General features: G+C 52.2%; 2 protein-coding genes across 3 annotated transcripts in view; both read left to right on the top strand.

Annotated features, from left to right (window-relative positions):
• The window catches only part of Grk3 (G protein-coupled receptor kinase 3), a 91,454-nt gene extending 67,827 nt beyond the window's left edge, over positions 1-23,627 (top strand). Inside the window, exons 11-21 of one of the 2 annotated variants that reach the window (XM_051176437.1) lie at positions 255-385; positions 2,843-2,937; positions 5,862-5,969; positions 12,460-12,526; positions 13,341-13,441; positions 15,255-15,321; positions 16,359-16,454; positions 19,114-19,276; positions 20,350-20,486; positions 22,309-22,422; positions 23,175-23,627. In XM_051176437.1, coding sequence (XP_051032394.1) covers positions 255-385; positions 2,843-2,937; positions 5,862-5,969; positions 12,460-12,526; positions 13,341-13,441; positions 15,255-15,321; positions 16,359-16,454; positions 19,114-19,276; positions 20,350-20,486; positions 22,309-22,422; positions 23,175-23,336 — 1,241 coding nt within the window. In that variant the 3' untranslated portion in view covers positions 23,337-23,627. The remainder of the gene's footprint in view (positions 1-254; positions 386-2,842; positions 2,938-5,861; positions 5,970-12,459; positions 12,527-13,340; positions 13,442-15,254; positions 15,322-16,358; positions 16,455-19,113; positions 19,277-20,349; positions 20,487-22,308; positions 22,423-23,174) is intronic. The other variant, XM_051176438.1, reaches the window with a different exon arrangement.
• Positions 23,628-25,213: 1,586 nt separating this feature from the next.
• Myo18b (myosin XVIIIB) overlaps positions 25,214-27,988 on the top strand; it is a 189,161-nt gene continuing 186,386 nt past the window's right edge. The window contains exons 1-2 of the mRNA XM_051176362.1: positions 25,214-25,288; positions 26,076-26,216. Of these exons, the coding sequence (XP_051032319.1) occupies positions 25,214-25,288; positions 26,076-26,216 (216 nt within the window). The remainder of the gene's footprint in view (positions 25,289-26,075; positions 26,217-27,988) is intronic.

Raw genomic sequence — 27,988 nt, 5'->3', positions numbered from 1 at the left:
TTGGTAGTGTAACTGGTAGCAGAGCCAGCAAGCCCAGAATGGTGGCTTCTGCCTCCTCCTCGAGACACGGTCTTGCCCATCACCCCCTTGAAGTTGGTAATATCAACACACACCTTTGTCCACGTCACAGAAACCAAAAGACAGATGTCGAGGGAAGAGCTGTACCCCTTCTCTGTACCCTCGTTATTTAGGGTGACCCGTGTCTACTCGCAGGGAACATTCTGTGACTTGCCCTCTGGGTCTCCCGGTTGCAGGGGGTGACATGCACTACCACCTCTCCCAGCACGGGGTGTTTTCTGAGAAGGAGATGCGCTTTTACGCCAGTGAGATCATCCTGGGCCTGGAGCACATGCATACCCGCTTCGTTGTCTACAGAGACCTGAAGGTGAGGAGGAGGAGGATGGGGGTGGGCCCACCGTCCACTGCGAGTCCCCTTTCTCTGCCCTAAGTTCCTGTCACTTTCCTCCTAGTCCTGTCTCAGCCCTGGCTAAGTTGTTCCCTGTGTGACAGGGGCTGTACCTCTGGCCAACCCCTGTTGTCATGGCAACCTCAGTGCCTGCTAAGATGCTGGGTGAGGAAGGTCTCACCCAGGTCCAGGAGCTACACAATAAAAGGCGATGGTGGTCGGCGTGTTTGGGGCATTTCTCACTTTGTATATAATCGTGGTTGGGTGGACTCACCCAGGAACAGATCCTGCCCGGCTGGTTGGTTATGGTTTGAGAGGGATAAAGACTTAACTGTAAAAAGGGTGATGCTGCCTGCCTTGGTTCCTGTCAACAAGGCTGTTTGGATGGAGCAGGGTGGGTTGTGCATTGCAGTTCAGCCCATAGAACTTCCTGGGGGCACCTTGCTGGGCCGACAAACAGTGAAAGTGAGCTGTGATTCCTGTCCTAGAGGTGTGCTTGGTGCTGGGGTCTCCATGCAGGAGGGGTCCCGGTAGCTTCTGGGCGTGTCCATGGTGACACCAGCTACCTGTGATGCAGATGGAGGAGAGAGTAAAAGGAATTGCCTTAGTTAGGGATTCTATTTCTGTGATAAACCACCATGACCAAAAAACAACTTGGGGAGGAAAGGGTTTATTTGGCTCACATTTCATCATGCAGGGAAGTCAGGACTGAGAACTCAAGCAGGGCAGGGGCCTGGAGGCAGCAGCTGATGCAGAGGACATGGAGGCTGCTGCTCACTGGCTTGCTCCTCATGGCTTGCTCAGCCTGCTTTCTTATAGAACCCAGGACCAGCAGCTCAGGGATGGCCCCACCCACAATGGACTGGCCCCTCCCCCATAGATCACTAATTAAGAAAATGTCCTACAGGCTTGTCCACAGCCAGAGCTCATGGAGGCTTTGTTTTTTTCCCCCCTCAATTACCGTCCTCTCGTTTCATCTGGCTCTAGCTTGTGTAAAGTTGACAAAAACAAACGAAACCATCAAGGACAGAGACCAGACCCTAACAGATTATAGACACATGTGTGTGAGATGTGTAGGCAAGGAGAGGTAAATTGGTCGGTGGCAGTTTACCGAGGGCATAAGAAAATGCCTAGAGGGTTTCCTTCTGCGTGGCCTGAACACACAGTGGTCTGGGATGAGATCCTGCCCCTTTCTCTCAGGTTCTTTGGGAAGCTGTGGTGTTGCTCCTGTGAGGCAGGGGCCTCACTATGTAGCCCAGGGCAGCATAGAACTCGAGGCCCTTCTGTCTCATCCTCCCAAGTGGCCCGATGACAGACATGCCCACCCCCTCTTGCCACTGATTGATCTAGGAAACAAAAGTGCTGTATTTTGGTTTTGAGCACATAGTTTTCTTTCCCAGAATACCTCTGTGAAATTGAAAGTGTTCTTTGGGTTAAAGAATTCCTCTCTTAGCTTTCATGTGCTCATACAGAAGAAAAGATAATTTTTTTTTTTTAGATTTAACTAGAAAATAACTAGATGCTGGTGAGCCCGTGGCATGTTAGCTGCTCATGAATCCCGTGATGAACCTCATACATGCTGACAGCTCACAGAGCTGCTACCCTGTGCCTTAATTTAAACCCTGGAATGGCTTTTAACCTGTCTCCCTCTGTTTTCATTTTCTAAGCTGTTTAGCAGGCAACGATGTTATTTCATTCCCATTCAAATTTAATTCTAGTCACTCATGACTATTCATGTCTCAGGGTTGTAGGAGCTTGCCATTGTTTTTATTTTAGGCAAAACAGTAGGTGTTTCACAGCAGAAAGATATTCCTGAGCTGGCTGTAGCTGGGTGTGCTGGGGGGGGGGGGAATCTCAGTGTCTGTGATTGCTCTGACCAAATCTAAGCTGGATGGAAATGTCCCCGTCACATCAGACAGAGGCAGGGTCAGACTCCAGTTTGGCTGTTTGGTGGGGCCCTCATCGGGCCATGGCTGTTCATCAGGGTTGGCGTGATGCTTCAGGATGCTTCCAGTCCTTGGGTTTAGCAATTGCATTTCCCTGAAGGGTCCCTTCCTGCTTTGGCCCTTGCAACCACCTCCTCTGAAACCTCGTGGTCCACAGAGGGTCTTCAGAAGCCTGTGGCCCTGTTTCCCATTGCTAGGGTATCCATGCTGGCTACACCAAAGCTCTTGGAGTAACGGGGAGGACATGCTTTCAATTCCATGGTGGGAACCCTCCCCCTCCCTCCCACCTTGGGTGTCATTCTCTGGTGGGGAGGGCCGGCGTCTCTCTCATAGCCCCGTCCCACCGAAGCCAGCAGAGTGTTGCTGTGTTCATTGACCTGCTGCCTTGATCCTGAGGACACAGAGTTCCCAGTGGAGAGGTCATGTGGGCCATGATGAAATGCTGTGCAGGGTGACCTCTTGGGGACTCTTGAACTTCTTTTTCTTCCAGCCTGCAAACATCCTCCTGGATGAGCACGGGCATGTGAGGATATCTGACCTTGGCCTCGCCTGCGATTTCTCCAAAAAGAAGCCTCATGCCAGTGTGTGAGTAGCGTGTCTGCCGCATCTGCTGCATTTCCGTTCTGTGGCACCTGTGTTCGGGCAACACCTCCTGGCCCCTGGTGCCCCTCATCTCCTGCATCAGCTGGGATTTTTTTTTTTTTCCCTCTGTTGTATTCAGTGTCGACATGGTTGGACTGGAGGTATAGAAGGGGTGCTTCCTGTCACTCTTTTGGGGACAGGCGTGGGGATCTAAGCCTGCCCCCAGGAGTCAGCTGGTTTGTAGGAAGGGCTCCGGTTCTGGTGAAGCCGCCATGCTTGATGCCTGTGAAATTCCGAGCATGTCAGCTTGCCCTGTCTGGCCTTTAGTCTCTTCTTCTATTAGATGGAGCTAGTAAGTCCCTTTACCAGAGTATGTGACAGAGCCCATGCCCTGGAGAGGCATGTGATGGCTGCCCGGAATGCCCCAGGGAGGGCTCAGGGCTGACTTCCCATCTCCATCTCCTGCACTTCTGAGAAACTAGGAGCTGCCGGGAGCCAGCCACCTACGTACAGTTCAGGGTTTAATGCAGGTCATGCCCTCGGACTTGGGAGGCGAACAGTTGTCACAGGGAAGTGACTCCTGAGACCACAGCCTTTAGTCGTCTCTGATGACTCAGAGCTGCATTCAGTGGTGGCAGAACTAAGTGCAGGTGACCCGGCCTGTGGCCACCTCTCGGTAAAGGTGCCCCAGCTCTGAAGCAGCAGTGGCAAGAGTATGCTTGTGAGCCACACCCCCAAACCACCCCACTTTGCCTCCTAGAATGTCTCTTCCTGGGCCCGTGAAAGGCTCAGCAGATGTAGCCGTTGCCGCCCGGTCTGACCACCTGAGTTCAACCCCCAGGACCCACGTGACGGGAAGGAGGAGGGAACTGACTCCCATAGGTTGTCTTGTGTCCTGAGTATGGCCACTACGCACGTGCGCACACACACTAAATAGATATGGAAAGTTCTTGCTCTTAGGGCCAAATCTTTTTACAGTTACATTTTACTGTCCCTCTGAGCAAGAGTTCTCTCTGGGGGATGATCCTGGACATAAGTACCTGAGCCTCATTCTATATGTCTGTGTGGAAGATAAACCGCAGGCCCTTCCTTTGTGTAACTAGAACCGAAGGGGTGGATGTGTGCTGCTCTGTGAGGGCCTGGGATAAATCAAAGCTGCCTTTGAAAGCCCCGGGTGCGCGTTGATGCGTTGATCGTAAACTGCAGATTCTAAAGTACGTTGTTCTTTGCTCGGAACTGGGACGAGACTGAAAATATCAAGCTTGTGCTGGAGCACGGCTACCAACACTCCTCCTGGGTGGATGCTTGGCCATTTTCGAGAGACACTTTTGAATTTTTAATGCCGCCCCTCTTCGGTATGCTCATGTCTTCAGTTTACTGTGGTCATAATGGAACGTGAGTAGGAGAGTTCATAAGAATTCATCTTCCCAGAACGTCATCTCCGTGGCGTGGCATTGTTTATACTCCACTAGCCTGGCCACTTTGGTCCAGTCGGAGGGCTGTTGTGCCTGCCTTGGGAAGAACTGTGCTTTGAAAAGTTACTTAGCTTCCTTTTTCTGTCACTGCAGTAAAATACCCCGACAATAGGGACTTAAGAGAAGACGATCCCATTTGGGTTGTAATTCCAGGAGATGAAGCATCATGGCAGGGATGTCCTAGCTGCCAGACCCGAGGCAGCTGGACACATCACATCCAGTCAGGGGACCAGCCTAATTTGTCCCTTTTTATGCAGCCCGGGACCCAAGCCTAGGGAATAGCACTGCCCACTTGTAGTGCAGGCTTTCCCACATCAGCAACCTAATCGGTTTAGGCACAGGCATGCCCAGGAATGAGTAATCCCTCCCAAGTGTGCCTAAAGGATTGCCTCCCAGTTGTCCCTGATCTGTGTGCACACTTGGTACTGGCTGTCTCAGCCTGCATTCTCAAAGAGATTGGACTGAGAAGTTGACTGGGGCTCCTGGTTTAATTGCTGGCACCGCCTTATGCAGATGACAAACACACAAGGGTATGCAGCGGTGGCCCCGGGCAAGCTCCAGTGAACACCTGCAGAGCCCGTCTACATCAGCTTGTTTTGATTTCTCCGGACGATGTCCCTGAACTCCCAGATTGTGGCTCAGTCACGGGTAGCACCCGACGGACACCTCTAAGGACTTCCAGGCTAGGCTGAAACTCAGCTATCTCAGAAAGTGTTCTGGAAGCCCTGGCAGAGGTCTCCTCTTCCTGGCATGGCTCTCGTGACCTTATTCTGGCATCTTGAGGAAAGCCGGGCCCACCACTACCTGACAGCACCCGAAGCATGTTTTATGCAGCTCCTTCAATCCCCCCCTCCCATGGGCTCCAGGGATCACCCATGGTCCTTACTGACCAGGGGTTTCTGAGGAAAACCTCAGTGTGCACAAGCGAGTCAGCAGCAACTCACCCTAACGAAGGCGTGATTTGAACCCCCATCCTGCCCTACATGGGTTCAGTTCACCTCTTGGGCCTTGCGATGCTGAGCTGGAGCCACACCTGCTCTCTCCTCAGTGCTAGACAGAAGCCAGCGAGAGACAGAGAGGCTGTAGGGCTGTGGTCAAGGGCTTTCCCAAGGCTCTTTTTTGATGGTGGCGTAGAAGATGCCCTGGGTCACTCAGGCTCATCTTAGAGCACAGGGTATGTATCCTTGGGTCTTCACAGACACCCATCTAGCAAGCCAGGTCAGTTGAGTCAAAACCGTGGCAGTCAGTGGGTGACAAACCGCCTCAGCTGAATTGCCCTCATCCCACTTCCTGTGTGAGCTCAGTGGTGTAAACTCATGACTGGCTTCTGCGGGACACTCAGCTTGAGGCCTGTGCTCTCCTCCACGCTCAGTCACCACCCTGTCAGCATGGGGCACCCTCCTTATTCCAGGGTGAGCATACACCTGTGACCGCCTTTCCTTCCCTCCCCAGGGGCACTCATGGGTACATGGCTCCCGAGGTGTTGCAGAAGGGGACTTCGTATGACAGCAGCGCTGACTGGTTCTCCTTGGGTTGCATGCTCTTCAAGCTCCTGCGGGGGTGAGTGGAACTCAGATGTCCCGTCCTGGCGGTGCTTGGGTCAAATGTAGCTTGGGGGTGGGGGCAGAGACCCCCCAGTTCCATGCTCAGCATGGGGGTGGGGAGGATACTTGTAAGTCACAACCTCGATGCCATGTTAAGTCACACAGTGGCCTTTAAGACACACTGCTACAGATGACAGCCGAGCTGGCTCCTCCTAAGGTGGGAGATTCTGTCCTGAGGGGTCGGAGGTGAAAGCTCTGCTTAACCGCTTCATATTTTTTGTCCCAGGTACCTTACATTAGGGCTAAGGTAAAAATGAGACAAAACACAGCAAACCAAAAGGGATTTGGAGCATTTCCACACGTGTTCCGGGACTAGGAAAAAGTATTAAAGTGTGGATTATTGGAGAAGGTGGTGTCTTCCTCCTACCCCACAAATGACATCTCATGATTCCTGAACACCAAGCATCTGGTGGATTCCAGAATGTGGGGTTTGAGGAGCCGAAGTAAGCCTGCCTGAGAGGCTGGCATTTCTTTGAGAGACTGCTAACGTTATCCCTCTGAAGTTGACCTTTTTCCTTGTGACCATATGCTAAGCCACAAAGACGATGAGTTGGGCAGCAGGGGAGTGCGTCCCAAGATGTGTTCTCATACTGGATGATTGACAGCTGATACCATCTGTCCATGGCTTTCTATATGTTTCACCTGGTTTTAGCCGGGAGCTTGATTTTAGTGGCATCCAACTCTATATTCTTCATTCTCACTGCAAAGGTCTGAGAAAGATCCCTGTCCCCACTTCCTGTCCAGATTTCCCTCTTAATCTTTTGCCCTGTAGCCTGTGGCACAGCCTGCTAAGGGCTCATTGTGCCCCTGGGAAAACTCGTATATTCTGTTTAGTGCATTTGAAGAGCTGTTGAACTCCACAGTCCCCCAAACTTGGCTCCGAGTCCAACTCACTACATCCTCGATGATCCTGTAATCCAATTCTGCTGTGCCCATTGTATTCCCTGGGGAGCTAAAATCGTATTACCGCTAAGAAAGTCGGGTCTGTTATTCCGTAATTGTATTACCAGTACCGTGTTGGTGGAGCCCAGGCGCCCTTCGCTCCTGTTGGCAGACTAGCTGACCTGATTAGAGCTTATGCAGAACGAGCCAGAGGAAGCCATTACCCAGGGAGACCCTGTCCTGTCCTCCACTGCAGTCATTGCCATTCAGGGAGACACCCAGGAGTTCCTCCAGTCCCTGGAGACAACAGCCAAACCGTTGTCATCAATAAAGGACCCCAGGGAAACAGGGCCGGCCTGAGAAGGCTGGGGTTTGCTTCTTCTTTGCCATCCCTAGCCGTTGGTAAAACAGTCCGTGCTCGTAGCCTGCAGAGGGTCTGCAGTCACGTGGCTCTGTGTTCCAAGAACCAGGAGGGGCTTGGCTATTATCACTTTGGTCCTGTTGCAGCTGCGATTTGCCCCTCGAGGAGCAAGTTTAGTTGTGTGCAGCTGCCGTTCAATGGCTGGCTCCTTTTGAGGGGGAAACTAGGACGTCCTCGGCGAACCCCTCATCCCTCATGGATGGGGTGTCTTCCATCACGGACCTGAAGGCCCCTGAGGATGGTCCCAGGGGCAGTTGCCAAGGGATCGAGAGAGGGGTGAGAGAGAGATGGGAGCCAGAGAGTGGGCGCAGGTCGGGTGGCCAAAATGCCCGACTGCAGCCCTTCAAAGGGGGGTCTGCTGGGTAGGCTGGCTGCCTCACGGAGGGAATGGATCGGCCTTGTGGGATGACAGTGGCAGGGTCCAAGCCCGAGGACCAGAGTTCAATCCCAGGCACCAACATGGTGGAAGGAAAAAGCCAACTCCTGAAAGTTGTCCTCTGACCTCTGACCTCCACACCTCTCCCCACATGGGTGTGTGTGGGGGGGGGGGTGAGGGTGGGGGGACAGATCACCTAAGAATCCGTTATCTGTACCACCATGTTAGTCCCTCTCCACGGCCAATTCCTCCTGGTCACTGCCCGCTGACTGCCTGAGCCCAGGAAGAGGAGTCTTGGCCTGTGTGGCAAATGGGCTCTGATGCGTCCCTTCCCACTGAGGTTCAGCTCTCAGCCCTCCCCCACCCCACCCCTGTGCTTACTCAAAAGCCCTTCCAGGGAATGACATGCACTATAAGCAAAGAGCAGGAAATGAGTTCCGACTCCGGCGATTTGAGCTTGATAAACATTTATTGAGTACTTAAGGCGCACAAGGGCCTTTGCCTGGTGCAGGGGAGGAGGAGGGCTGTGGGAAAAGGGAAGGAGGGAGACATGAGGGGCGGGGAGGCTCCCCAGAGGACTGGGTGCTAGGACGCACAGAAATGGAGGGCCCAGTCCGGGCTTGGCTGAGTGGGGTGACTTTGTGGGAGATGGGGCTCTCAGGACGGGGAAGTTGTTGTGGGGACAGGTGCAGCTCACCACTGGGGCCCGGTGAGTGGTAACCAGCATCTCACATAGGATGTGCTGGAGAAAGCAACAGGCCTCTAAGTGTGCTGTGGTGCATGACTTCCTGGCGGCCAGGGACTGAGGGTTTTAACCTGCAGTAAGATGATTCCAGAAGCAGCCGGTAGTGTCAGAGGGACAGAGACACGCCTGAGCTGCAGCTGGAGGGATGTGAGGGACACAAGGGTCCTGTAGAGTCAGCTAGACCCTGGGTGGGCCTGCGAGCAGCATTTCAGGAGGAACCAAGGTCACATTTCATGAGGGAGGGTCCAAGGCAGGTCTTAGGAAGGAGGGACTAAGATGGGAGAGGTGGCTCACGGTGACGGCCACTCTCTGCTTTTCAGAGGACCCAGGCTTGATTCCCAGCACCCACACAGCAGTTCACCGGTCGGTAATCCAGTTCCAGGGACTCTGGCTCCTTTCTCTGGCCTCTGCTGGTATTGCAGACACATGGTACACAGGTACATACATGCAGGCAGACTCCCAAACACATAAAATAAAATAAAAATAAGAGGAATTTTTATTTTTTTAAAGGAGGATGAACTAAGCAGGGAATCGTTCTTTCCCCAAGCTGTAAATGACAGTAAATGCCACCCATTAAGCTGCACCTGGGAACACTCAGCATTGATTTGTGTCTGTGAACGTGGTCACACCTGGTTTACACACTGAGTGGGCAGAGGTTAGACCTGGAGGCATGCTGCATTCCTGGGGATAAAGCCTGTCCTAACCCTTCCCATCCCATCCTAGGGCAGCTGCAGCCAGACAACCAGCAACACTTGGCTGCAATCTCCAGGAATGCTTGGGGCACTCCCTGACGACAGTTTTGGTTGTCAGAGCCCAGGGTGCATGGGCACTACTCAGGTATCCAAGTGCATAGCAGATTCCCTGTCCCCGAAGGATTGTGGGAACCAAGAACTCTTCCTGTAGGGGAGCCCCCCCCCCATATGTCTTCCATCAGGACAGAGCCCAGGCAGAGGTCTGGGGGGGCAGGGTTACGTGCCACTGGAGGTTATTGGTTTTGTTCCTCTGGGAGGAAAGGGACCCGGACCGTTTATATAGCTTTTTCACAGTTATTGACTCAATCTCCAAAGGCATATTTGACGTGACATACAATCTTTCTTGCATTCTAAAATGAAGCAGTGAGCGTGTTTAATCACGTGTCGTATTGGTTTGGGCTCAGTGTCAACCCAGTGGATTTGAAGAGTCTGATGGAGGAGTGTGTGGGCTTCCTCGGTTTCCTGGCATGTGCCGGGGGTGTGCTCAGCCTTGCACTATCTAAGGAAGTGTAAGGAAGTGTGCCAATGCTTCCTATCAGGATGTAGGCTCTCTATAGTCAAAAGCCCTAGTGCTGGGGAGCGCGTTCCCTGCACTCTGGGCTGATGACAGCCTGGAGCTGGGTACCTATTTACAGAGCCTGCATCAGGGGACAGCTGCCATCACAAGGTCTGTGAGTGCCACTTGTCCTGCTCAAAGCGGAGACGTTACTATCTGAGGCTTTTCTTTTAACATTTTCCAAAATAGAAAGCCAAGTCCCAGACTTGGTTCACAAAGAGAGTAATCAAGACTCCATTTGGCAGCTCGTGTTCGTGCATGGAGCTGAACACTCAAGTGCTCCTGACAGACAGCCCAGGGCTGAAGAGCCGGGAAGTAGCTTCCCATGATGCCTTGCTGAGGCAGATTCGGTCCCACTGAACTTGTAAAGGTGGTCCATGGCCCTAGGGATGGATGAAGGGTTGTTGTTGGGAGGACAGGGGTGGGGTGGTGGGGAGGGCTCTCTCCCACTGTGTTGTGTGGATGAAACAGAATCAGTCCCGTTCCTCCCCCCCCCCCAGTGGTTTACAATGGGCAGAATTTATTTGGGGTCCTGGTCCTGGAAGCCAAGAGTTCAGTTAGTAGCTTGAGCGACTTCCTATTCCTAAGGTGTCCTTCACAGGACGGGACGTGGCCCGGGTACTGAGAGAGAGCAGGGGATGGGAATAGGGAAAACCCCGGAAGCTAGACTCACCTTTCTGACTGGTGCCCATGATAACAGCCTTAATGGCTCCCTGGGGTTAGAGCTCTCCTGACTTCACCTTTCAAGGGCCCAGCCTCCACACAGCACAGTCACATTTCAGCAGGACCTTGGGGATTGACCTTCACACTGTGTCCGAGGTGAAGGACTGAGCGGGGCCCGCTGGCTTTGCCCTCACACGCGGGAGCATACGCTTAAGTCCGACGGTGTCTCATGTAGCCTGTGCTTGTCTGGGACTGTTGCATAGCTGAGGATGGCTTTGAACCCTGCTCCTCCACTGTCTCATATCCTTGTGCCAATTTGCCTTTGTTTAAATCTTTTGTTCAGATCAGTGCTTTTAGGAGATGGCAATTGATTGCCTGGGTCTGTCGTTCACCACGATGCTGGGGTGCCCTCTCTTGTGCAGAGGGAGGAGGAAGGAGTCTGAGACTAAAACACTTCCCTGCAGCGGGAAGGCGCAGCCCAGGACAGGTGGGGTTAGGACTCACTCCTTTAGAGTTGCCTTGATCACAAGTTCCATGCACCACTGTGATTGGTGGAGTTGGCCATGGAATGATTTTTCAGAGTGTCTTGGTTCAGCTTGTGTCTTACATACCTTATAAACAGGCCCGGCCATCAAAGGCACACCTCTCTGTAAGGAAACCCCAGTCCTAGCTAGCCCTTCCTCAATTTCAAATAGATCTCTAGGCTATGGGTTCTAATTTGCATATTCAAAGTACCACTTAACTGTAAGGCTTCCTCTGAAAGCTAGCTTCTGAAGAAGACTTTCAAAGACACAAAACCCGTGGCTCACCTTGAAATCCCAGCACCCTGGAAACTAATGTGGGAGGATGGAACTGAGTTTGAGGACAGCCTGTGCTTTATAGATCCTTCCCCCTTACCCAGGTGTGTGTGTGTGTGTGTGTGTGTGTGTGTGTGTGTGCACATTCGCGCGTGCGCACTATACTGTATCACACTCTTGGATGTTTATGTATTACTTCACATAAACACCACAGACATTTGCTGACCCATGCTCACTATAGCTAGGCTGTGGAAGCAGCCAAGCAGCCCAGGCATCCACCAACAGAGACTTGGATGGAGAATTATTTGCAGCCATAAAGGAAAATGAAGTTAAGCTGTTAGTAAGAAACGGCTGCTCTGGAGCTAATCATATAAAGCAAACAGAGTCAGTCCCAGAAAGACAAATATCAGGTGTGCCCTGTCACTTGTGGTCCCAGACTTTAGAGTGACACAAATCACATGTGTGGATTATAGGAGAATGGAAACTGTGGAGCTGAGGGAGGAAAAGGGGGAGATTGGGGAGAGAAGGGAAGGCAGGCAGAGAGAGACGTGGCTGAAAATGGCCTGGTGTGACTACACGAAGATAATAGCTTGAAAGGTAAGAAAGCAAATATTTGAAATGAATGAGTAGCACAGCAAAGAGGAACCCTCCTAGTCGCTTACCAAGCGTGACTGGGCTCTGATACTTTCCAACTGACCGCCATATTCGCACCTACTGTCTGCTGTCCAGATGCAGATGTGGATACTGAAGGTTTCTGTGAACAGCCAGGTCACATGGACCCCAGCTTTCCAGACTCATCCCGGGTAAACCAAGACCAGGCCTTGGTGCAGTCACCAAGGCTGTGTCGTGCTGTGCACCCCGGCTGCTAGGCGGATGCACACGCCTCGGGAACTCACTGGTGCAACATGGGCCATCGAGTTATTTTAGGAGCTTGACTGCAGAAGTTTGCATTGCGGCCACTGCAGCCCTCGCGCCTTCCTGGATGTGGCTGCCCGATGCCTGTGTGCTGCTGGTGATGTTTGACTGGGGAGGCCTGTCTTACTGCCATAAGTCACTGTAGACAAGAGCAAGTGTGGAGTGCCTGGCCCCTGCAGGCTCCCGTCCATTCTGTGGTTAGGTTTTGTTTCCAGAACTGGCAACTGTTTGCGATCTTTGAATGTCTGTGTATTGTGTTTCAGCTGAACATATAGTCAGTGCCTGTACTAAGTTATCCAATGCCGTGTGTTAATATTTTTATTTCTTTTATATCTGCAGCCACAGCCCCTTCAGGCAGCATAAAACCAAAGACAAGCAGGAGATAGACCGCATGACCCTAACAGTGGTAAGTATTAAGGATGGCTCCCAGGTCACATTCTGCTGCTGCTGATGAAATGTGCCGTAGATAGGCATAAGGTACCACAGGTCTGGAGAGCTGACTCCGTGGATGGATGAAGAGCTCATCCCACAGACCTGAAGGCCAGAGTTCTGGTCCCCGGGACCCCTGTGAAAGCCAGATGCGGCGGCTGCATTTGTAACGGCGGCGCTGCTGTGAGATGCCTGGTGAACAGAGGAAAATCCCCAGAAAGGAGGCCATGGTCCCCTCGCCCTGGTGTGCACAGCAAGACAGCATAGATAGCAGGGGTATGGCAAGGACTGACCCCACGGCTGTCCTCTGAGCTCCACGTGGGCCCCGTGGCACACACCCACCCATGCCACAAGCGGCCACGAGGACGGATAAAATCCACAAAATATTATATATGACATATATAAAATATTATATATATATATATATAAACATAAAGTGTGCATGGTTGAAATAAATATGTGAAAATAAAAGAAAAACATTCCTAGGGGAAATTTTGAGGGGAAAAAAATTACTTGAAACAGCACTCCAGGGTAAATGGTGAGATGTGCAAATGAACGGAATAAGGTATAGAAAACAGGGAACAGACGTGGCCTTCAGGTAAGTGGGGAGAGGCTCCCTTGTAGCAGAGGTGAGGGCCACGGGCACTTCAGACCAACCAACCTGACGGATTCCAAAGCCAGTCAGCAGCCATTTCAGGTTTAATGTTAACCTGTTACGAAATTCTTCTCTTACCCCAGCAGCAGCCTTGACCTCTGATTGGCCGTGAGACCACTGTCTCTTCTCTTCCCAGAATGTGCAGCTTCCGGATGCCTTCTCCCCTGAGCTGAGGTCCCTGTTGGAGGGTTTGCTCCAGCGGGATGTGAGCCAGCGGCTGGGCTGCTGTGGAGGCGGGTAGGTCATCTTTCAGGGTCCCCTCCCCAAAGACAAGGTTGGTCTTATGTTGGCATCTATTGGGACGTGGTCACACGGGGTGGAGTCACGTGGACGAGGTCACACGAGGTGGGGTTACACGGGTTGGGGTCAAACAGGGGTAGGGTGACACTGGGGTCACATGGGTGGAGTCATATGGGGCGGGGTCACACAGGGAATGTTCACATGGGGCGGGGCACACTGGGGTCACATGGGACATGGTCACAAGGGGTGGGGTCATATGGGGCGGAGTCAAACTGGGCAGGGCTACATGGGGTGGGGTCATACTGGGTGGAGTCACGCAGGGCGGGGTTACACAGAGAGGGAGTGAAAGAGACAGAAAGGAGAGAGAGAGAGAGAGAGAGAGAGAGAAAGGAGAGAGAGAGAATGGTTGTGGGGTTTTCGTTTTTCCTACCAAGTCCTGTGAGAACCGGGTGTGGCCTCCGTGTCTCCATCCCCTGTGGCTCTGGAGTTTCCTGGGTCTGCTGCTTACCTGACCAGAGCCCTCCACTTTCCTGCCCCCCATCTTTTAGCTTCAGTGTGTTCCCAAGTAACCCCTTAGAGAGGGGCTGAGGGCTGAACACTTCCCTTCAATCCAGCCGGCTGTTGATGTATGCCGTCTCCCCCAGCCCCAGCCACTCCCGGGGTTGGCAGGGTGATCCTCCGTGCTCCTGACCGTGTCAGGGTGATCCTCCATGCTCCCGACCGTGTCAGGGTGATCCTCCGTGCTCCCGACCGTGTCAGGGTGATCCTCCATGCTCCCGACCGTGTCAGGGTGATCCTCCGTGCTCCTGACCGTGTCAGGGTGATCCTCCGTGCTCCCGACCTTGCCAGGGTGATCCTCTATGCTCCCGACCTTGTCAGGGTGATCCTCCCTGCTCCCGACCTTGAGAGGGCGATCCTCCGTGCTCCCGACCTTGTGTGTTAGCTGTCTCTCTCTCCTTCGATTCCTTATTTTATCCTCTCTGATCATTTAGATCCCAACTCCTGTGTTGATTTTGTGTTTTTGAAAAGCCCTTTGGCATCACTCTTCTTCAGATTGTGTTTTGTGTAGCCACATGACACGGATGCACACGTGTGTATCTGTGCGGACCGCCAGGCTGTCAAGCTGCAGGATACATCTGGGCAAAGGGGACACCTCCCTGGGTTCAGGGTTGGTGCCTCTGGTCTCCACAGCATACTCTGAGAGTAACTTGTTGCTTTTTTACTATGTGTCCGTGGGGGTTGGGAATGCCCACACGAGTACTCTCTTGTGGGTGCACATGTGGGTCTGTGTGTGTACGTCTGTACAAGTGTGTGGGTGTGTCTGTGTGTGTGTATGTGAGTCTGTGTGTGTGACAGAGCTCTCACGAGTATACGTGTGTGTGCATGTGAGTGTGAGAGTATATGTGTGCACATATGTCTGCTTGTAAGTGTGTGTGCGCGCACGTGTGTGTGTGTGTACCCAAGATTGACCTGTGTCTTCCTTGCTTGCTCTCTACCTTGTGTACTGGAGTAAGTCTCTCCCCAGAGCTTCCCAATTGGCCTGGTCTAGCTTTCTGCATGCCCAGAGCATCCCCTCTGCCTCTTGCACCATGCCGGTCCGGCATTTAGATAGGAGCCAGGATCCAAACTCAGGTTCTTGTGGCTATACAGCAAGTGCATTACTCCCTGAGCCATTTTCCAGACTGCAGTTGGTTTTTTAAGGAGCTGGAACATTCCCTGTGGGTCCTTACTGGGAGACAGTTTAGCACAGTTCCTGTCACATTTCCCATCTGACCTCTGCGGTCCTCCCGCCCTCTCTCCTCTTCCCCAGGGCACAAGAGGTGAAGGAACACATCTTCTTCAAGGGCATTGACTGGCAGCACGTGTACTTACGGAAGGTATGGCTCTGTGCCCTCTGAGGTCTGTCTGTCTGTCTCTCTGCTGCTGGCTTTTGACTCGGTCCCTCCAGGGTGCCCACCCCAGCCCTGTCGTGCCTAATGTGGACATAGAGGACTTCCACAGGGTGGGGGGGGCTCTTCCTCATTTTCCTCACACAGGCCAGATAGGCCTGATTTTGCATCTGTGGTTCAGCCAACCATGGATAGAAAATATTCAGGGGGGGAAAACCCACAAAAACAAAAAGCCATTAGTGTAGGGAGCACGCATGGACTCCACAGCCCGACTGCTACCTACAGAGCATTTATGCTGTCACCTCGAGGTTAAAGTCTACAGAGGAAGTAAGCAGGTTCTGCACAAACCCCGGCTGTTGTATCTGAGGACCACTCCTCCGGCGGACCTTGTAGCCACGCCACGCGATGGCCTGGAAAGGTCCTCTGCGGGTGCTGAGGGGCGACCGTGTAAAAAATTTGGCAGTATCATCTCAGCAAATGAATAGACGGCTCAGCTAGGAGAAGGCAGCAGTTATCCAGCTAATTGAGACCTGCGTAGAGTCGGACTTCAGCGTTCAGGGAACGTCTGACTTGAACATGGATGTTTGCTAGCCCCATACTGCCCTTTCCTGGCTTGTTTTTGTTTTTGTTTTACTTTTTAAAACTTTTGTATTATGCTAGAGCCGGAAACTTTCCCGTGGAGCCACGCATTACCCCCCCCCACCCTTATTTTTAAGCTTTGTTGTACTCTCTTTGGTACACCCGGTTGGTTGAAAATTTTTAAATGTGTTTCTGTGTGAAGCTCAGCTGCAGTGATAGCAGTTTCCACAGGGAGAAGGGACTCCATGCCCACCCTGCCGTGCTCAGATCACCCAGTGAAGCCAGCACTCATAAGGGTTTGTGATGTGAGGCTCTGGGTGGGCTCTGCTCTCTGGACACACGCTTTCTGAAAGCAGGGCTATGTCCTTTTTATAGAGTGTTATCTTGGGCTGGGGACACACAGGGCAGCTGATAACTGGGTCCTACCTACTTGTTGGCTCTTCTAGTACCCACCACCTCTAATCCCTCCTCGGGGAGAGGTCAACGCCGCAGACGCTTTTGATATTGGCTCGTTTGATGAAGAGGACACGAAAGGCATCAAGGTATGCACATTTCTGGGTGTGGGATTTCTGCTAAGATTCGCTGTGTGTGGAGGGGGCTGGGGATCGACTGGAGCCCTTGTAAGTGCTAGACAAACACTCTACCACCTAGCTAATCCCCACCCCTGCACTCTCTGCATCCTGCATGGCAGCAGGCCTTGAACCCAGCCTCCCAATGCTGAGATAACAGGCCACCCCACCCTTCCTGGCTTGAGGAGAGGAGAACCCATTACACTTAGTGATAGTTTTAGTATTAAGCACTTAGTTTCAGCAGCAGCAGCCAAAGCTTTCTCACCCGGCCCCTCATCCCCCGCCCCCACCCCATCATTTCACTTTGATGGGTGGCACAGTGCTCACATTGTTACAATGTGTGGCGTTTGCCTCTGACTTGCATCTGAGTGACACATTCCACTCAGAGCAGAAGAATCCATGCTTCTCATGCTTCTGAGCCTAGGACTTTGGTTCTCAGCCTGTGGGTGGGTCTCCACCCCTTTGGGAGTCAAATGACCCTTTCACAGGGTTCCCTTGAGACCATGTGCATATCAGATATTTACATGGCGATTCATAGCAGTTACAAGCTTATGGCCATGTAGGAGCAACTAAATAATGTGTGGCTGGGAGTTCACCACCACATGAGGAACTGTATTAAAGGGTCCCGGTGCCAGGAAGGGTTGTTGAGAACCACTGGCCTCAGGCCTGCATGTGTCAGGAGGGAACAAATCTCTTAGCACGTGTCAATCAGGGGCTGACTGATCGTGGTCTTAGCATCCTCTGCAATTTTTCAGACTTTGGTGCGTGACTCTATTTTCCCAAGTGGAGACAAGACATACCCACAGGGAGTGAGTCATGAGGAAAATTGTCGTCTTTTAAACTGCTAAGTCAGCGGGTCGACACCAGCCTCCCAGTCCGTCATCTGCCCCTGACTCCGGTGGCTTATCCCAGCTCTGCCTCTCCATTTTATCCCCACAAAGGCAGTTGCTCTCTCTGTTAGTCCCAGTCCAGAGGCAGGCAGGCAGGAGGCAGCTGTGGGCAGGGGGAACAGGGCGGAGCCGGAGGCTCCTGGAGACTATGATGGGGGTTACAGGAATGGTGCAGCTCCCTCCACCTGGGTTTGAGCTACAGCAAAGTCACTTTTTCTCCTGGATTCCCAGGACAGCCTGCCTTAGAGGGCAGACAGAGACATTCCAGTAAAAGAATAGTGCTCTTGTGAAGTGCACACCCCAGTCTGCAGCCCTCAGAGACTGGGGTGCCCATACTCCATGCCACTTACATTTAAATGTCCATCCAGTCCCAGTGGTGGGTGAGTCGGGAGTTTGTGAGACGCTCGCTGATCCAGCCTGCGGCAAGCTTTCCCTCTCGTTCAGATCATACGAGGGAGCTGGCCTGGCTTTTCCCCTTATCAGAGTCCCTTGTCCCCTCTTTTATAAACACAGTGCCCACGGCTGAAAGTCTACTTGGCTGTCAGAGTCCTCTATGTCTAAATAAATCAGGGTGGAGGGCTGGGGGTGGGCGGGGCCCACAGTCAAGGGTTTGCTGCTCGTGAGCACCTGAGTAAAGATGAGGCATGGCGGTGCACACTCGTAGTCCAGCAGTGGGAAGTGAAGAGGGGCCGGGGCGAGAGGAGGCCTGGTCTCATCGGTCAGTAACTTCCAGGCTCCGTGAGAGAGACTGTCCCCCACATGTAAATATGTAAACATGGTCTCATAGTAAAAGGCAGCAATACCAACCTCTGCCCCCCCACACACAGAACTACACACACACACACACACACACACACAGCTATACACACACATGCACAGCTACACACACATCTACACACTCACACACACAGCTACACACACACACACACTCAGCTACACACACACTCAGCTACACACACATACACACACACAGCTACACACATACACACACACTCAGCTACACACACACAGCTACACACACATACAGCTACACACATACACACACACTCAGCTACACACACACAGCTACACACACATACACACACACAGCTACACACATACACACACACTCAGCTACACACACACAGCTACACACACATACACACACACAGCTACACACATACACACACTCAGCTACACACACACTCAGCTACACACACATACACACACACAGCTACACACATACACACACACTCAGCTACACACACATACACACACACAGCTACACACATACACACACACTCAGCTACACACACACTCAGCTACACACACATACACACACACAGCTACACACATACACACACACTCAGCTACACACTCACACACACAGCTACACACATACACACACACTCAGCTACACACACACATACAGCTACACTCACACAGCTATACACACACTCAGCTGCACACACACTCAGGTACACACACACACACCCAGGTATACACACACACACATCTACACAATGCACTCTCATACACATGTCCACACCCAGGAACACATACACCACATACACATGCACACAAACACAATTTTAAAAGTCAACATACACTGGTTTTCATTGTCAAAAAAAAAAAAAAATACCCTAGTGTTAGCTAAGACCAGGTCCATCCATGCTGTCTGGCCTGGAACCCTGGTGAAGCCTTCCCAGGTGTGGTCATGGAAGGCACTAGAGCATGTGCCCCCTCTATCCTTACATGCCTAGCTGCTGGACTGCGACCAGGACCTCTATAAGAACTTCCCACTGGTGATCTCCGAGCGATGGCAGCAGGAAGTCGTGGAGACCATCTATGACGCCGTCAACGCCGACACGGATAAAATCGAGGCCAGGAAGAGGGCTAAAAATAAGCAACTTGGTCAGGAGGAAGGTAAAAGGCTGTGGCTTGGTGACATCACAGGGGAGGGTGTGCCAGACTTGGATTGTATGAGGACTGGAAGGGCTGAGCCCAGTTTCTGAAGTATGCACCGAGCGAGGCAGCGCTAGCTGAGTTCTGGGGTCTACCTGCCCCCGAAAGTTTGGGGGGGCGGCCTTGGAATTTTAGTCCTTGGAGATGGAGCATTGCAGAGTGAGTCCGGAACAGGCCCAGCCAGTGAGATTCCAGATGTCTCTGTGACAGAAATGTACTGGGCAGGCGCCTGCGTCCGAGACACAGGCAGTCAGTAACGAGTTTTAACTGCCTGGAAATGCAAGCCCATGTCAGGAGGGCAGCTCTGTGGTCCCTACCCCTACCGCATTTTCTCTATCTCGGGGGCATGGCATGTGGGGGTCTCACCCTTTCGGGGTGGTCTGACTGTCTCCAGACTGTACATTCCCAAGGACAGGCAGATTCTTATCTCTTTTATTGTTGTTCCTCACTGGACCCACCAGACACAGACCTGTGCCTAGCCCTCCCCCCACCCAGTGGCATCATGGGTTGATTGACGGATGAGTGAGTGATTTTAACTTGATTCCCAAAGCTTTTAACGGGTGTTGTGAAACATCACCACCACCTTAGACATTCAGTCAGCGCAAGTCTGAATTGCTTCACTCCGCCATCTTTGTGGGCCGTGAGCCGAGGGCGAGCCTGCTGTAACTGCCACCTTAACCTTGGAGGGGAAAGGGCCTGGCTTCAGAATGATTCACAGGATGGAAGTGGATTAAGGGACAGTTCCCTCCAGTGGCAACGGGACTTGGGAGAGAATTCTCGATTGAACAGTCTTAGTAGTTTGGGAACAAAATCTTTACCCAGTCAGGGTTGCCAGTAGGCACTGCAGGTGCAAATGCTAAGAAGGAAGGATTGAACACAGCCTGGAACCTTTCCCACAACCCAGTCCCATGTGGGGTCACGGTGTTTAAAACGAGTTGCTTTTGTAGAGACTCGGGCGCCCCTCTCCAGCCCCAGAGCCTGTGTCATTAGTGGTGTTGGCGCAGGACCTGAGTGACGGCTGTCTCCACCCTCAGATTATGCCCTGGGGAAGGACTGCATCATGCATGGGTTCATGCTGAAGCTGGGGAACCCCTTCCTCACGCAATGGCAGAGGCGCTACTTCTACCTCTTCCCCAACCGACTGGAGTGGAGAGGAGAGGGCGACTCTCGGGTGAGTTCTGGGGGTGGACTGGGCGCGGCGCTGGGGCTCAGCGGCTCCCTCACGCTGCCTCCTACCCGTGTCTCTCGTGTGGAGGAAGCAAGGGTTGCTGTGGTCTAACTTTTATGATTCCGTGTCAAGTCCCTTCCTGGAATGAGATGCAGGTGTCATTTGGAAGAGGGAGTCCCAAGTCCAGCAGCCCCCGGGGGTCAGCGGATGATAGAGGGGGGGATGGTGGGGTGGGGGAACAGCAGGAGATGGAGATCCCCAAAACAGGACTCTGGACAGCCCAAGGTGAATCTCCGGGCCTCGGTTTCCACATCTGTGAAGTGGGGAAACACAGAAAGGCTCGCAGCTCCCATGATTACCGCATAATCACCCGAGCAAACTCAAATGGTTTGGCAGCTTCCAGAGTCCAGCCCTGGATTTACTCAGAGGGATCCAGGGTAGCCAGCCTGGTGTGTGCGTGGGTAGGGAGGGCTGTTGACCCAGGTCTGTCTGTACTCTCTTGGTCTCACCCCCAGTCAGAGCAGATGAATGTCACCTGTGGGATCTGCTTAGGGTGGTTACGATGCTGACCCAGGCTGTCTGAAGTCTGCTGGGATTCCGTAGGTGAATCTCACAGTCTCTCAGACCCTTTCTCAAGCTAATGTTAGCAAAGGGACAAGGCAGGCAGCTTTCCTTAAACACCCACCGTGTGAGAGGCCCAGGAAGGAGTCTACCTAGGTAGATGGTGGGCAGGGTTCATCGCTGTGAGTGTGGCCGTGGCCCCTGGACTCAGGACATGGTTTGTGTAGTAGGAGGCAAGAATGGATATTCAGTAGCCTCCCAGAGTCTGAAGACCTGAGCAGGTGGCTCAGCTCTTCTGTCTTGACTTCTGGTCATGGTTTCTGAGAAACTGCTGGTGAACTCTGGGGCCATTATTGAGTGGTTTTGATAGCCTGTGGTCACTTCCCTGTGCCACAAGGCCCTTTGAAATTAAAATCTCTAAGATTTGATGAGCTAAATCGGGTGTTCTGTGGGTGCCCCAAGATGCAGCTCTGTGCTGGCAGGCATTGAAGAGTCTTCCTGGGGGCTGGGCTGGCAATCCTCACAAGCCTGGCTGTGCTAGACCTTAGCAAACTGTCCTGGCTGCAACAATGTATCTTTTATTATTATTTTTTCTTTTGACACTGAGCGAAATTCTGTGTGAAGCCAGACAATGCCGGAGGTAGATCTGTAAGAGTGAACAGAGGGACAGAGAGCAGGGGAGTTTCTTGTGATGTTTTTCACTCCAGATTCCCGTGGAGTTTTTCTAAGATGTAAACACACACACACACACACACACACACACACACACACACACACACACACACACACACACACACACACACAGTCCTTCACACTAGATCTGTTGTAAGGATCCTGCAAGAATACCACCTGTATTTAGGTCTTTTGGATGTGGACCTTAAACCATCCACGCCTTAGCTGTCAGCCACTGTTGCTCACAATTCTCCTGCTGATGTCTAGACAGGGGCAGATAGATGCTCCTGGATCATGGCCTGCACGTTTATGGCTGCCCAGGCCAGCACTGTAATCCGGAATACAGGCTCATGGGCCTCCACAGAAGAGTTGCTCCCCTCCTTAGTTTGAGCTTCTTGTCTCCTCACTTCTAGACTACTACCAGCCAAGGAAGGAAGGAAGGAAGGAAGGAAGGAAGGAAGGAAGGAAGGAAGGAAGGAAGGAAGGAAGGAAGGAAGGAAATGCCATTTGCTTTTGGAAATGCACTCTTTAATTTACCCCTAAGAGATCACGAAGGAGCAAAGTAATTGTTAACTTTCCCATTTGTATTTAGCAAAATTTACTGACCATGGATCAGATCCTGTCTGTGGAAGAGACCCAGATTAAAGACAGAAAATGCATTCTATTCAGGATAAAAGGAGGGAAGCAGTTTGTCCTGCAGTGCGAGGTGAGTTCCTATTGACCTTCCCCAGAAAAAAAGCAGACAGGGATGGGCATACGCCCAGGACTCTCACCAGGTTCCCAGGCTTCTCCTTGCCACTGGCACAGACTTAGCAGAGTCTGAGGTTTAGGTAAATTAAGCCACATTTAGCTAATTTGTTTCTCTTGTCTTTGAGATTCCAAAAGGACTTTTCAGAGGAGGGGGAGGAGGGTTGTCTTTGTTTTTGTCTGAGTTGTACTATATAGCTCAAGTACTTCCCCTTAGTGTACTGGGGTGTGTGTTCACAGGTGTTTCACAGGGCAGAGGGAGAGAAACGGTAGCAAGGACACCCTTTAGCTTGTTGTTGAGACAGGGTCTTGTTATGTAGTCCAGACTGTCCGGAAACTTGGGAGTCTGCTGACTTGGCTTCCCCAGTGCTGGGATTACAGGCAGACACAGGAGCTTCTGAGAGGGTGCCTTAACAGCATCAGAAGCAACTCTTCTCCGTTATTATTCTATGGTCTGTGGTTTTAGGACCCAGGGAAAACCCCCAAATAGATTAAGGCAGTCTGTAGGGTACAGAAAATCCTCTGGGAGAGCCCAGAACTGGCTTTCCCATTGTCTGGAGTTTCTCACCAGGTTCCAGGGGGCCTGAAGGTAGAAAGAAGCAAGCAAGGCTCAGGGCCGGCAGGCAGGGAGTATCCTCTTTCAGGCTCCAGGGACCTTAGTCAGTTGTCAGATGGGCAGACCCGTCCCAATTCCTACCTGTGTCTCTGCAGAGTGACCCCGAGTTTGCACAGTGGCTGAAGGAGTTGACATGCACCTTCAATGAGGCCCAGAGGCTGCTGCGTCGCGCCCCCAAGTTCCTCAACAAACCCCGGACCACCATCCTGGAATTCTCCAAGCCACCGTTGTGCCACAGGAATAGCAGTGGCCTCTGAACCACAGAGCAGCAGGGCCCCCAGGAGGGGCCCCAGCACTTCAGCCCAGGAGTGGAGTGGGGCCACGGGGAGCCGTGTGGAGCTGAGACACAGCGGTTCTGAGTACTGGGCTGCTCCAGGCTGGGGATGCCCATGACACCAAGATGGCCCTGCAGGAGCTGGGACATCCTCTGGGCTGGCCTGTCCACATGCGAAATTACAGGAGAAGCAGAAGGAGTTTCTCTGCCCACCCACTTGCTTTGGTATCCATGGACTCAGGACATGAAATGAGCCTTACCACTCAAGCTTTTATGTCTGGCTTGGAACATATCCAGGGTGGGACCACAGTGTCCAGGGCTGTCCTACGCACTCATGTATATGAGTGCCTGCCTGAAGACTGGGAGTTGTGCCTCCAAATCCTGGAGGAGGCACAGTAGCCTAGGGTCTCTGTGGGTCAGGGGTAACTCCGCTGTCCCAGAGGTGATGAGGTCGCACTGAGTACCACGTACACTGCCTGCCTCCGATGGCTCTGCTCCAGGATGCCAGTCAGAGGGCAGGGGTAGGAATGTCCCCTCGAGGAACCGCCATGGCATCCATCATGGCCACTTCCGGTCAACATGACCAGAGGAGATGTCCCAGGACTTCCAGTCAAGCAGGATGTAGGTAACCCACCAGGCAGCGTGTGCATAAGCTCAGGGTCTCCATGATGGGCAGATCTGTGAGAGAGTCCTCCTGCTCCCTCTGCCTGGCCTGGGCAGCATGTCTGAAGATGTGGCCAGGGCAGAGAAGAGTTGCTGCCATGCCCTTCAGTACACTTTACAATGCACTCACGCCAGTGGCTGACTCTGTCCAGCGGTCTCCTGTGCACCCTGGCATGGCCTACATTCTTCCGTCGTTAATGCATTGTGCACTGGGTTTTCCTGACCGGGCAACAGTTTGCCCAGCACTCTTCCCCCCTAAAGATCATTTCCTCCGCTGCTGCCCTGAATAAATTCTGGGTCCCTATACCACCACACTGGAGCAGGAGTCCTTGAAGGTCTCCGAGGATTTGTCCAGTTTCCTAGGGGCTGTGTTACAGAGTCGCTAGAGGAGCTGCTGAGCACATAAAGAAACCTGGCATCCAAACTCTGCATTCTGTCATGGGTCTTTCTGACCAGTACCGAGTGTGTGTTCTCGTGTTTATGTGCTGGCGAAAACAAGGTGTTTATTTATTTTATGTTTAGATCGCAATTACCCTTTCAGAGTTTGGAAGATAACGTGTCTCTTGCCCATGCAGGTGCGTGGCGAGCTGCGGGTCTCAGTGCCCGTTCTGGGTTTGAATTCACATACATGTGCCATGGTCACTGCCTTCAGTGTGGGAATATGTCTGTGACCTAGCGTGGGCACCCTGCTTGATTAACTAAGGAGACTAGTTTTCAGTTTCTATGGCACAAATGCATGTGTAGTTAAGTACCGATGTTGCTGTGCGGGTGTGGCTGGGATGGGCGGCTCACACAAGCTCTATCAGACCTGCCGGGGTCTGCATCTCTCTCTGCCTCTTTCAGGGAATGTCCAAGACTCCCCTGCCCCCCCAGGAGGGTGGCTTGACTCCGACCGGTGTTGAGCTAGCCAGACTAAATCTTGTATCGGGGTTATAGCTGTACCAAAGGGTTTTAGAAGATGACGCAGGATTGCGGATCCCGTGCCTGAATAATATCGAGGCAGACTCTCACAGACAGCCTGTGTTACTGTTTTAGCGGAGTCGATTTTAAGGCTCCTCCCCCTTTTTAAAAAAGGAGCTGTGTTTGTGTGGGGGGTGTCTCCTAAGAGTCCCCCTGCCTCAGACTTAACTCCAAGTAAACCTTTGTATCCCCTCAACCCCATTTCCCTCATGAGGACATAGCGGAGAGGGAGGGCCGATGGCTCTTGCAGTAGTCCTCAAGATTCTCACGGGTTGGATGATGGGACATCAGGTCCTTCCACCCAAGCACAAGGTGAGGAGGTGTCATGGGCCCACAGGGCGGAAGGAGAGTCTACAGTGCGTGGCTGTTTGAGAGTCTTCCCGTCCTGTTGGTGGATCCCTAGATGCCAGGTGCTTCTTGTACCGTTCACAGAACAAACCCGTGTGTTCTCCTTATTCTGGTTTCTGGGGCAGAGTACTTAACGTGATCCAAGATACTCCAGGTGATGCTGTTTTTGTACAGTCAACCCTCAGTTTCATAACACAAGAGCGTCAGATCATTTCAAAGCAGCTATGTGACACACACCTTTGGCAAACCCCGGTTTATTTCATTTTTAGCCTTGGGGCCACGCCGCTTGTGCCTCCCCGGGCCATGTTCTAGGTCCCCCGCCCCCAGCGGAGCCTGTAGAAATTGCATCACTGTCACAGTTGAGAGGGAAACCTGTCCCACTGTTGATGCAGGGGCCTGCACAATGATGGTCCCATTGGCTGATGTTACAAACTGTGTAAAACCAGCCATGAAGTGTGGATGGTGGCCTATTGGGGAGAGACGACATCCTTTCCAGACAGACATCATTGGGCAGACTTAGTTGGCAGAGGCAGGAGGCTTATGAGTTTGAGGCTAGCCTGGGCCACACAGCAAGGCCCCTGCCTTCAGAACACCAAGGGCCGCGTCGGTAGCTCTGGGGGCCAAGCTCTTGCCTCCCCTGTCCAGGGTCCTGGGTTTAATCCCCAGTGTGCATGGAGGATGGGAAGCCCACTATTAGCCAACTAGTAAGATTTAGCTTGCGTGCCCCTTGACCTTGGCCGTGTGCCTGTAGAAGCAGCTGTTCCGAGGCCTCACTGGCCACACTCGTTCACCAGTGGACAGTGTGGCAAAGGCTCAGAGCTCCCCAGGACAGGAGCTGGGCCATTTCAGATCCCCAGGAGGCCGGTGGACGCCAGGGAGAATCTGTGGTGGGGTCAGGGCAGGTGGAGAAGGTTTGCTCGGTTGGCTGATGGAAACCATTCTCCTGACATTACAGAACACCGAGGGAGGAATGATGGACGCTGCTGGGAGGTCCCCTGGGAATTCCCAAGTGATGCCTGCAAGGCTTGGTTGCTTTGTTCCCGAGGCTGAGTTGCTCCCTGAGTGCTTTGTAGCCCAGGCAGAGAGAGACAGTGTCCTGGTCACTGCTACTGAATGTGCTGCCTGGGTGGGTGGGGGATGGTGGGGAGCTGTCCAGCTTGGTTCTAGGGAACCCTGGCCTTTCTGCACATTTGACTCCATTTCTCACTTGGGCTTTTCATAACTTAAAATTTCAAAGTTAATAAAGGGAAAAAAATTTCTTTTCCTGAGTGAGGTTTACTCGGACATCTTAAATGCTCGATTTGCGCTAATACCATTGTTTTTTATTCAGGCCTGTTTTTCATTTGTTTGTTGCTGTGGAATGAAGAAGGCTGGGCTGCAAGCCTCATCTCCTGAGTTGAGACGGACACTAAGGTTTTCCTTTCCTTAGAGAACAAGAGAGAACTGAGCACGGCTTCTCATATCCCACACCCTATGCTCGGGACACCGAGACAGGGGGATGGCAAGTCCCAGGACAGCCTGGGTTACGTAGTGGAAGTCTGCCATGGAGATAAGTAACTAAGGGACTAAGACTTGCTGCATTGTGGCCCCTCCTGCTAGCAACGTGGAGGTGCTGTGTCCCCGAGACATGCAGACCCCACACATTTTAAGTGGCCATTCTTAAAAACAGAGACTCCCCCCCCCCCAGTCTCCCGCAGGAAGTGGATTCAAAGTGTCCGCCCTTCCTTCATGAAGAACAAAGGCTTGCTCATAGTTAATTCAAGCCCATAGTGTAGAGTTAGGTCCCCAGCATCAGAATCCTTTCTGGAAACAAACACCTACCCTCCCTTCCCTTTTCATTTTGCCCTGGAGGTAAATGTCTTTGACGATGAGGTAGGAGTGGAGTAATCATTCCAATCGTCAACTGTGATGATTTTTGTTTGTTTACCTGCCCCCTGGTTCTATGTATTGCATGTGGATTATAAACTCAACACACTGGCCTTTTTTTTTTTTTTTTTTTTTTTTTTTAGTTCAGCTATTAAATTATATTTTTCTATGTTCTATAGACCTGGCTTTTTCTGTTACAGAGATGGATGGATCTGTAACTATGAGAGAGAAGAGTTCTATTTTAGCACAAAAAAAAGCAAGCATTTTATATTATTTATTGAATCTGTATGTGTGTCCCCATGGAAACCATCTGTATTACTGCTCTTTGTGATCTGCTTGTATAGTTTGTTATTTAAAGAGATGGCAGCCTTTTGTGTTGTTGAAACAATAAAACTTAGCTCCTACAAGCGGCAGCACGAGGCTGATGTTTCATTTCTCTGGCTTGGGCTGTCCTCAGCCGAGGTGTGTGCATGTGGGTTTTATAATGCATCAAGGGTGGCAGTGGCTTGCCGGAGTTTGGCCTCCTGTGCCTCCTCAGATGGCGCTGAGGGTGCTGTACCCCAGACTGACTACCCAGCACTTCAGAGAATGACCTCCCGTCACCTCCCTCAAGATGGTTTCAGAGCCAGCCTTGTCCACCTTGTAAGCAGGGCAAATAGATGCCTTCTCTAGCCAGCATGGCCCACTAGGGTCCGGGTATGCCCAGCACACCTCAGCCTTCCCGTTCTGCGCCATCCCTTTTGGTCTTAGTGGCCTCCGTGTACAGAAATCACACCAACACAACCCTCTTTCCCTCTC

This window comes from Phodopus roborovskii, unplaced genomic scaffold (assembly GCF_943737965.1).
Source record: "Phodopus roborovskii unplaced genomic scaffold, PHOROB, whole genome shotgun sequence".
Classification (NCBI taxonomy): Eukaryota; Metazoa; Chordata; class Mammalia; order Rodentia; family Cricetidae; genus Phodopus; species Phodopus roborovskii.
Note: the sequence above shows the minus strand (reverse complement) of the source record. Positions and strands in the feature narration are given on the sequence as shown.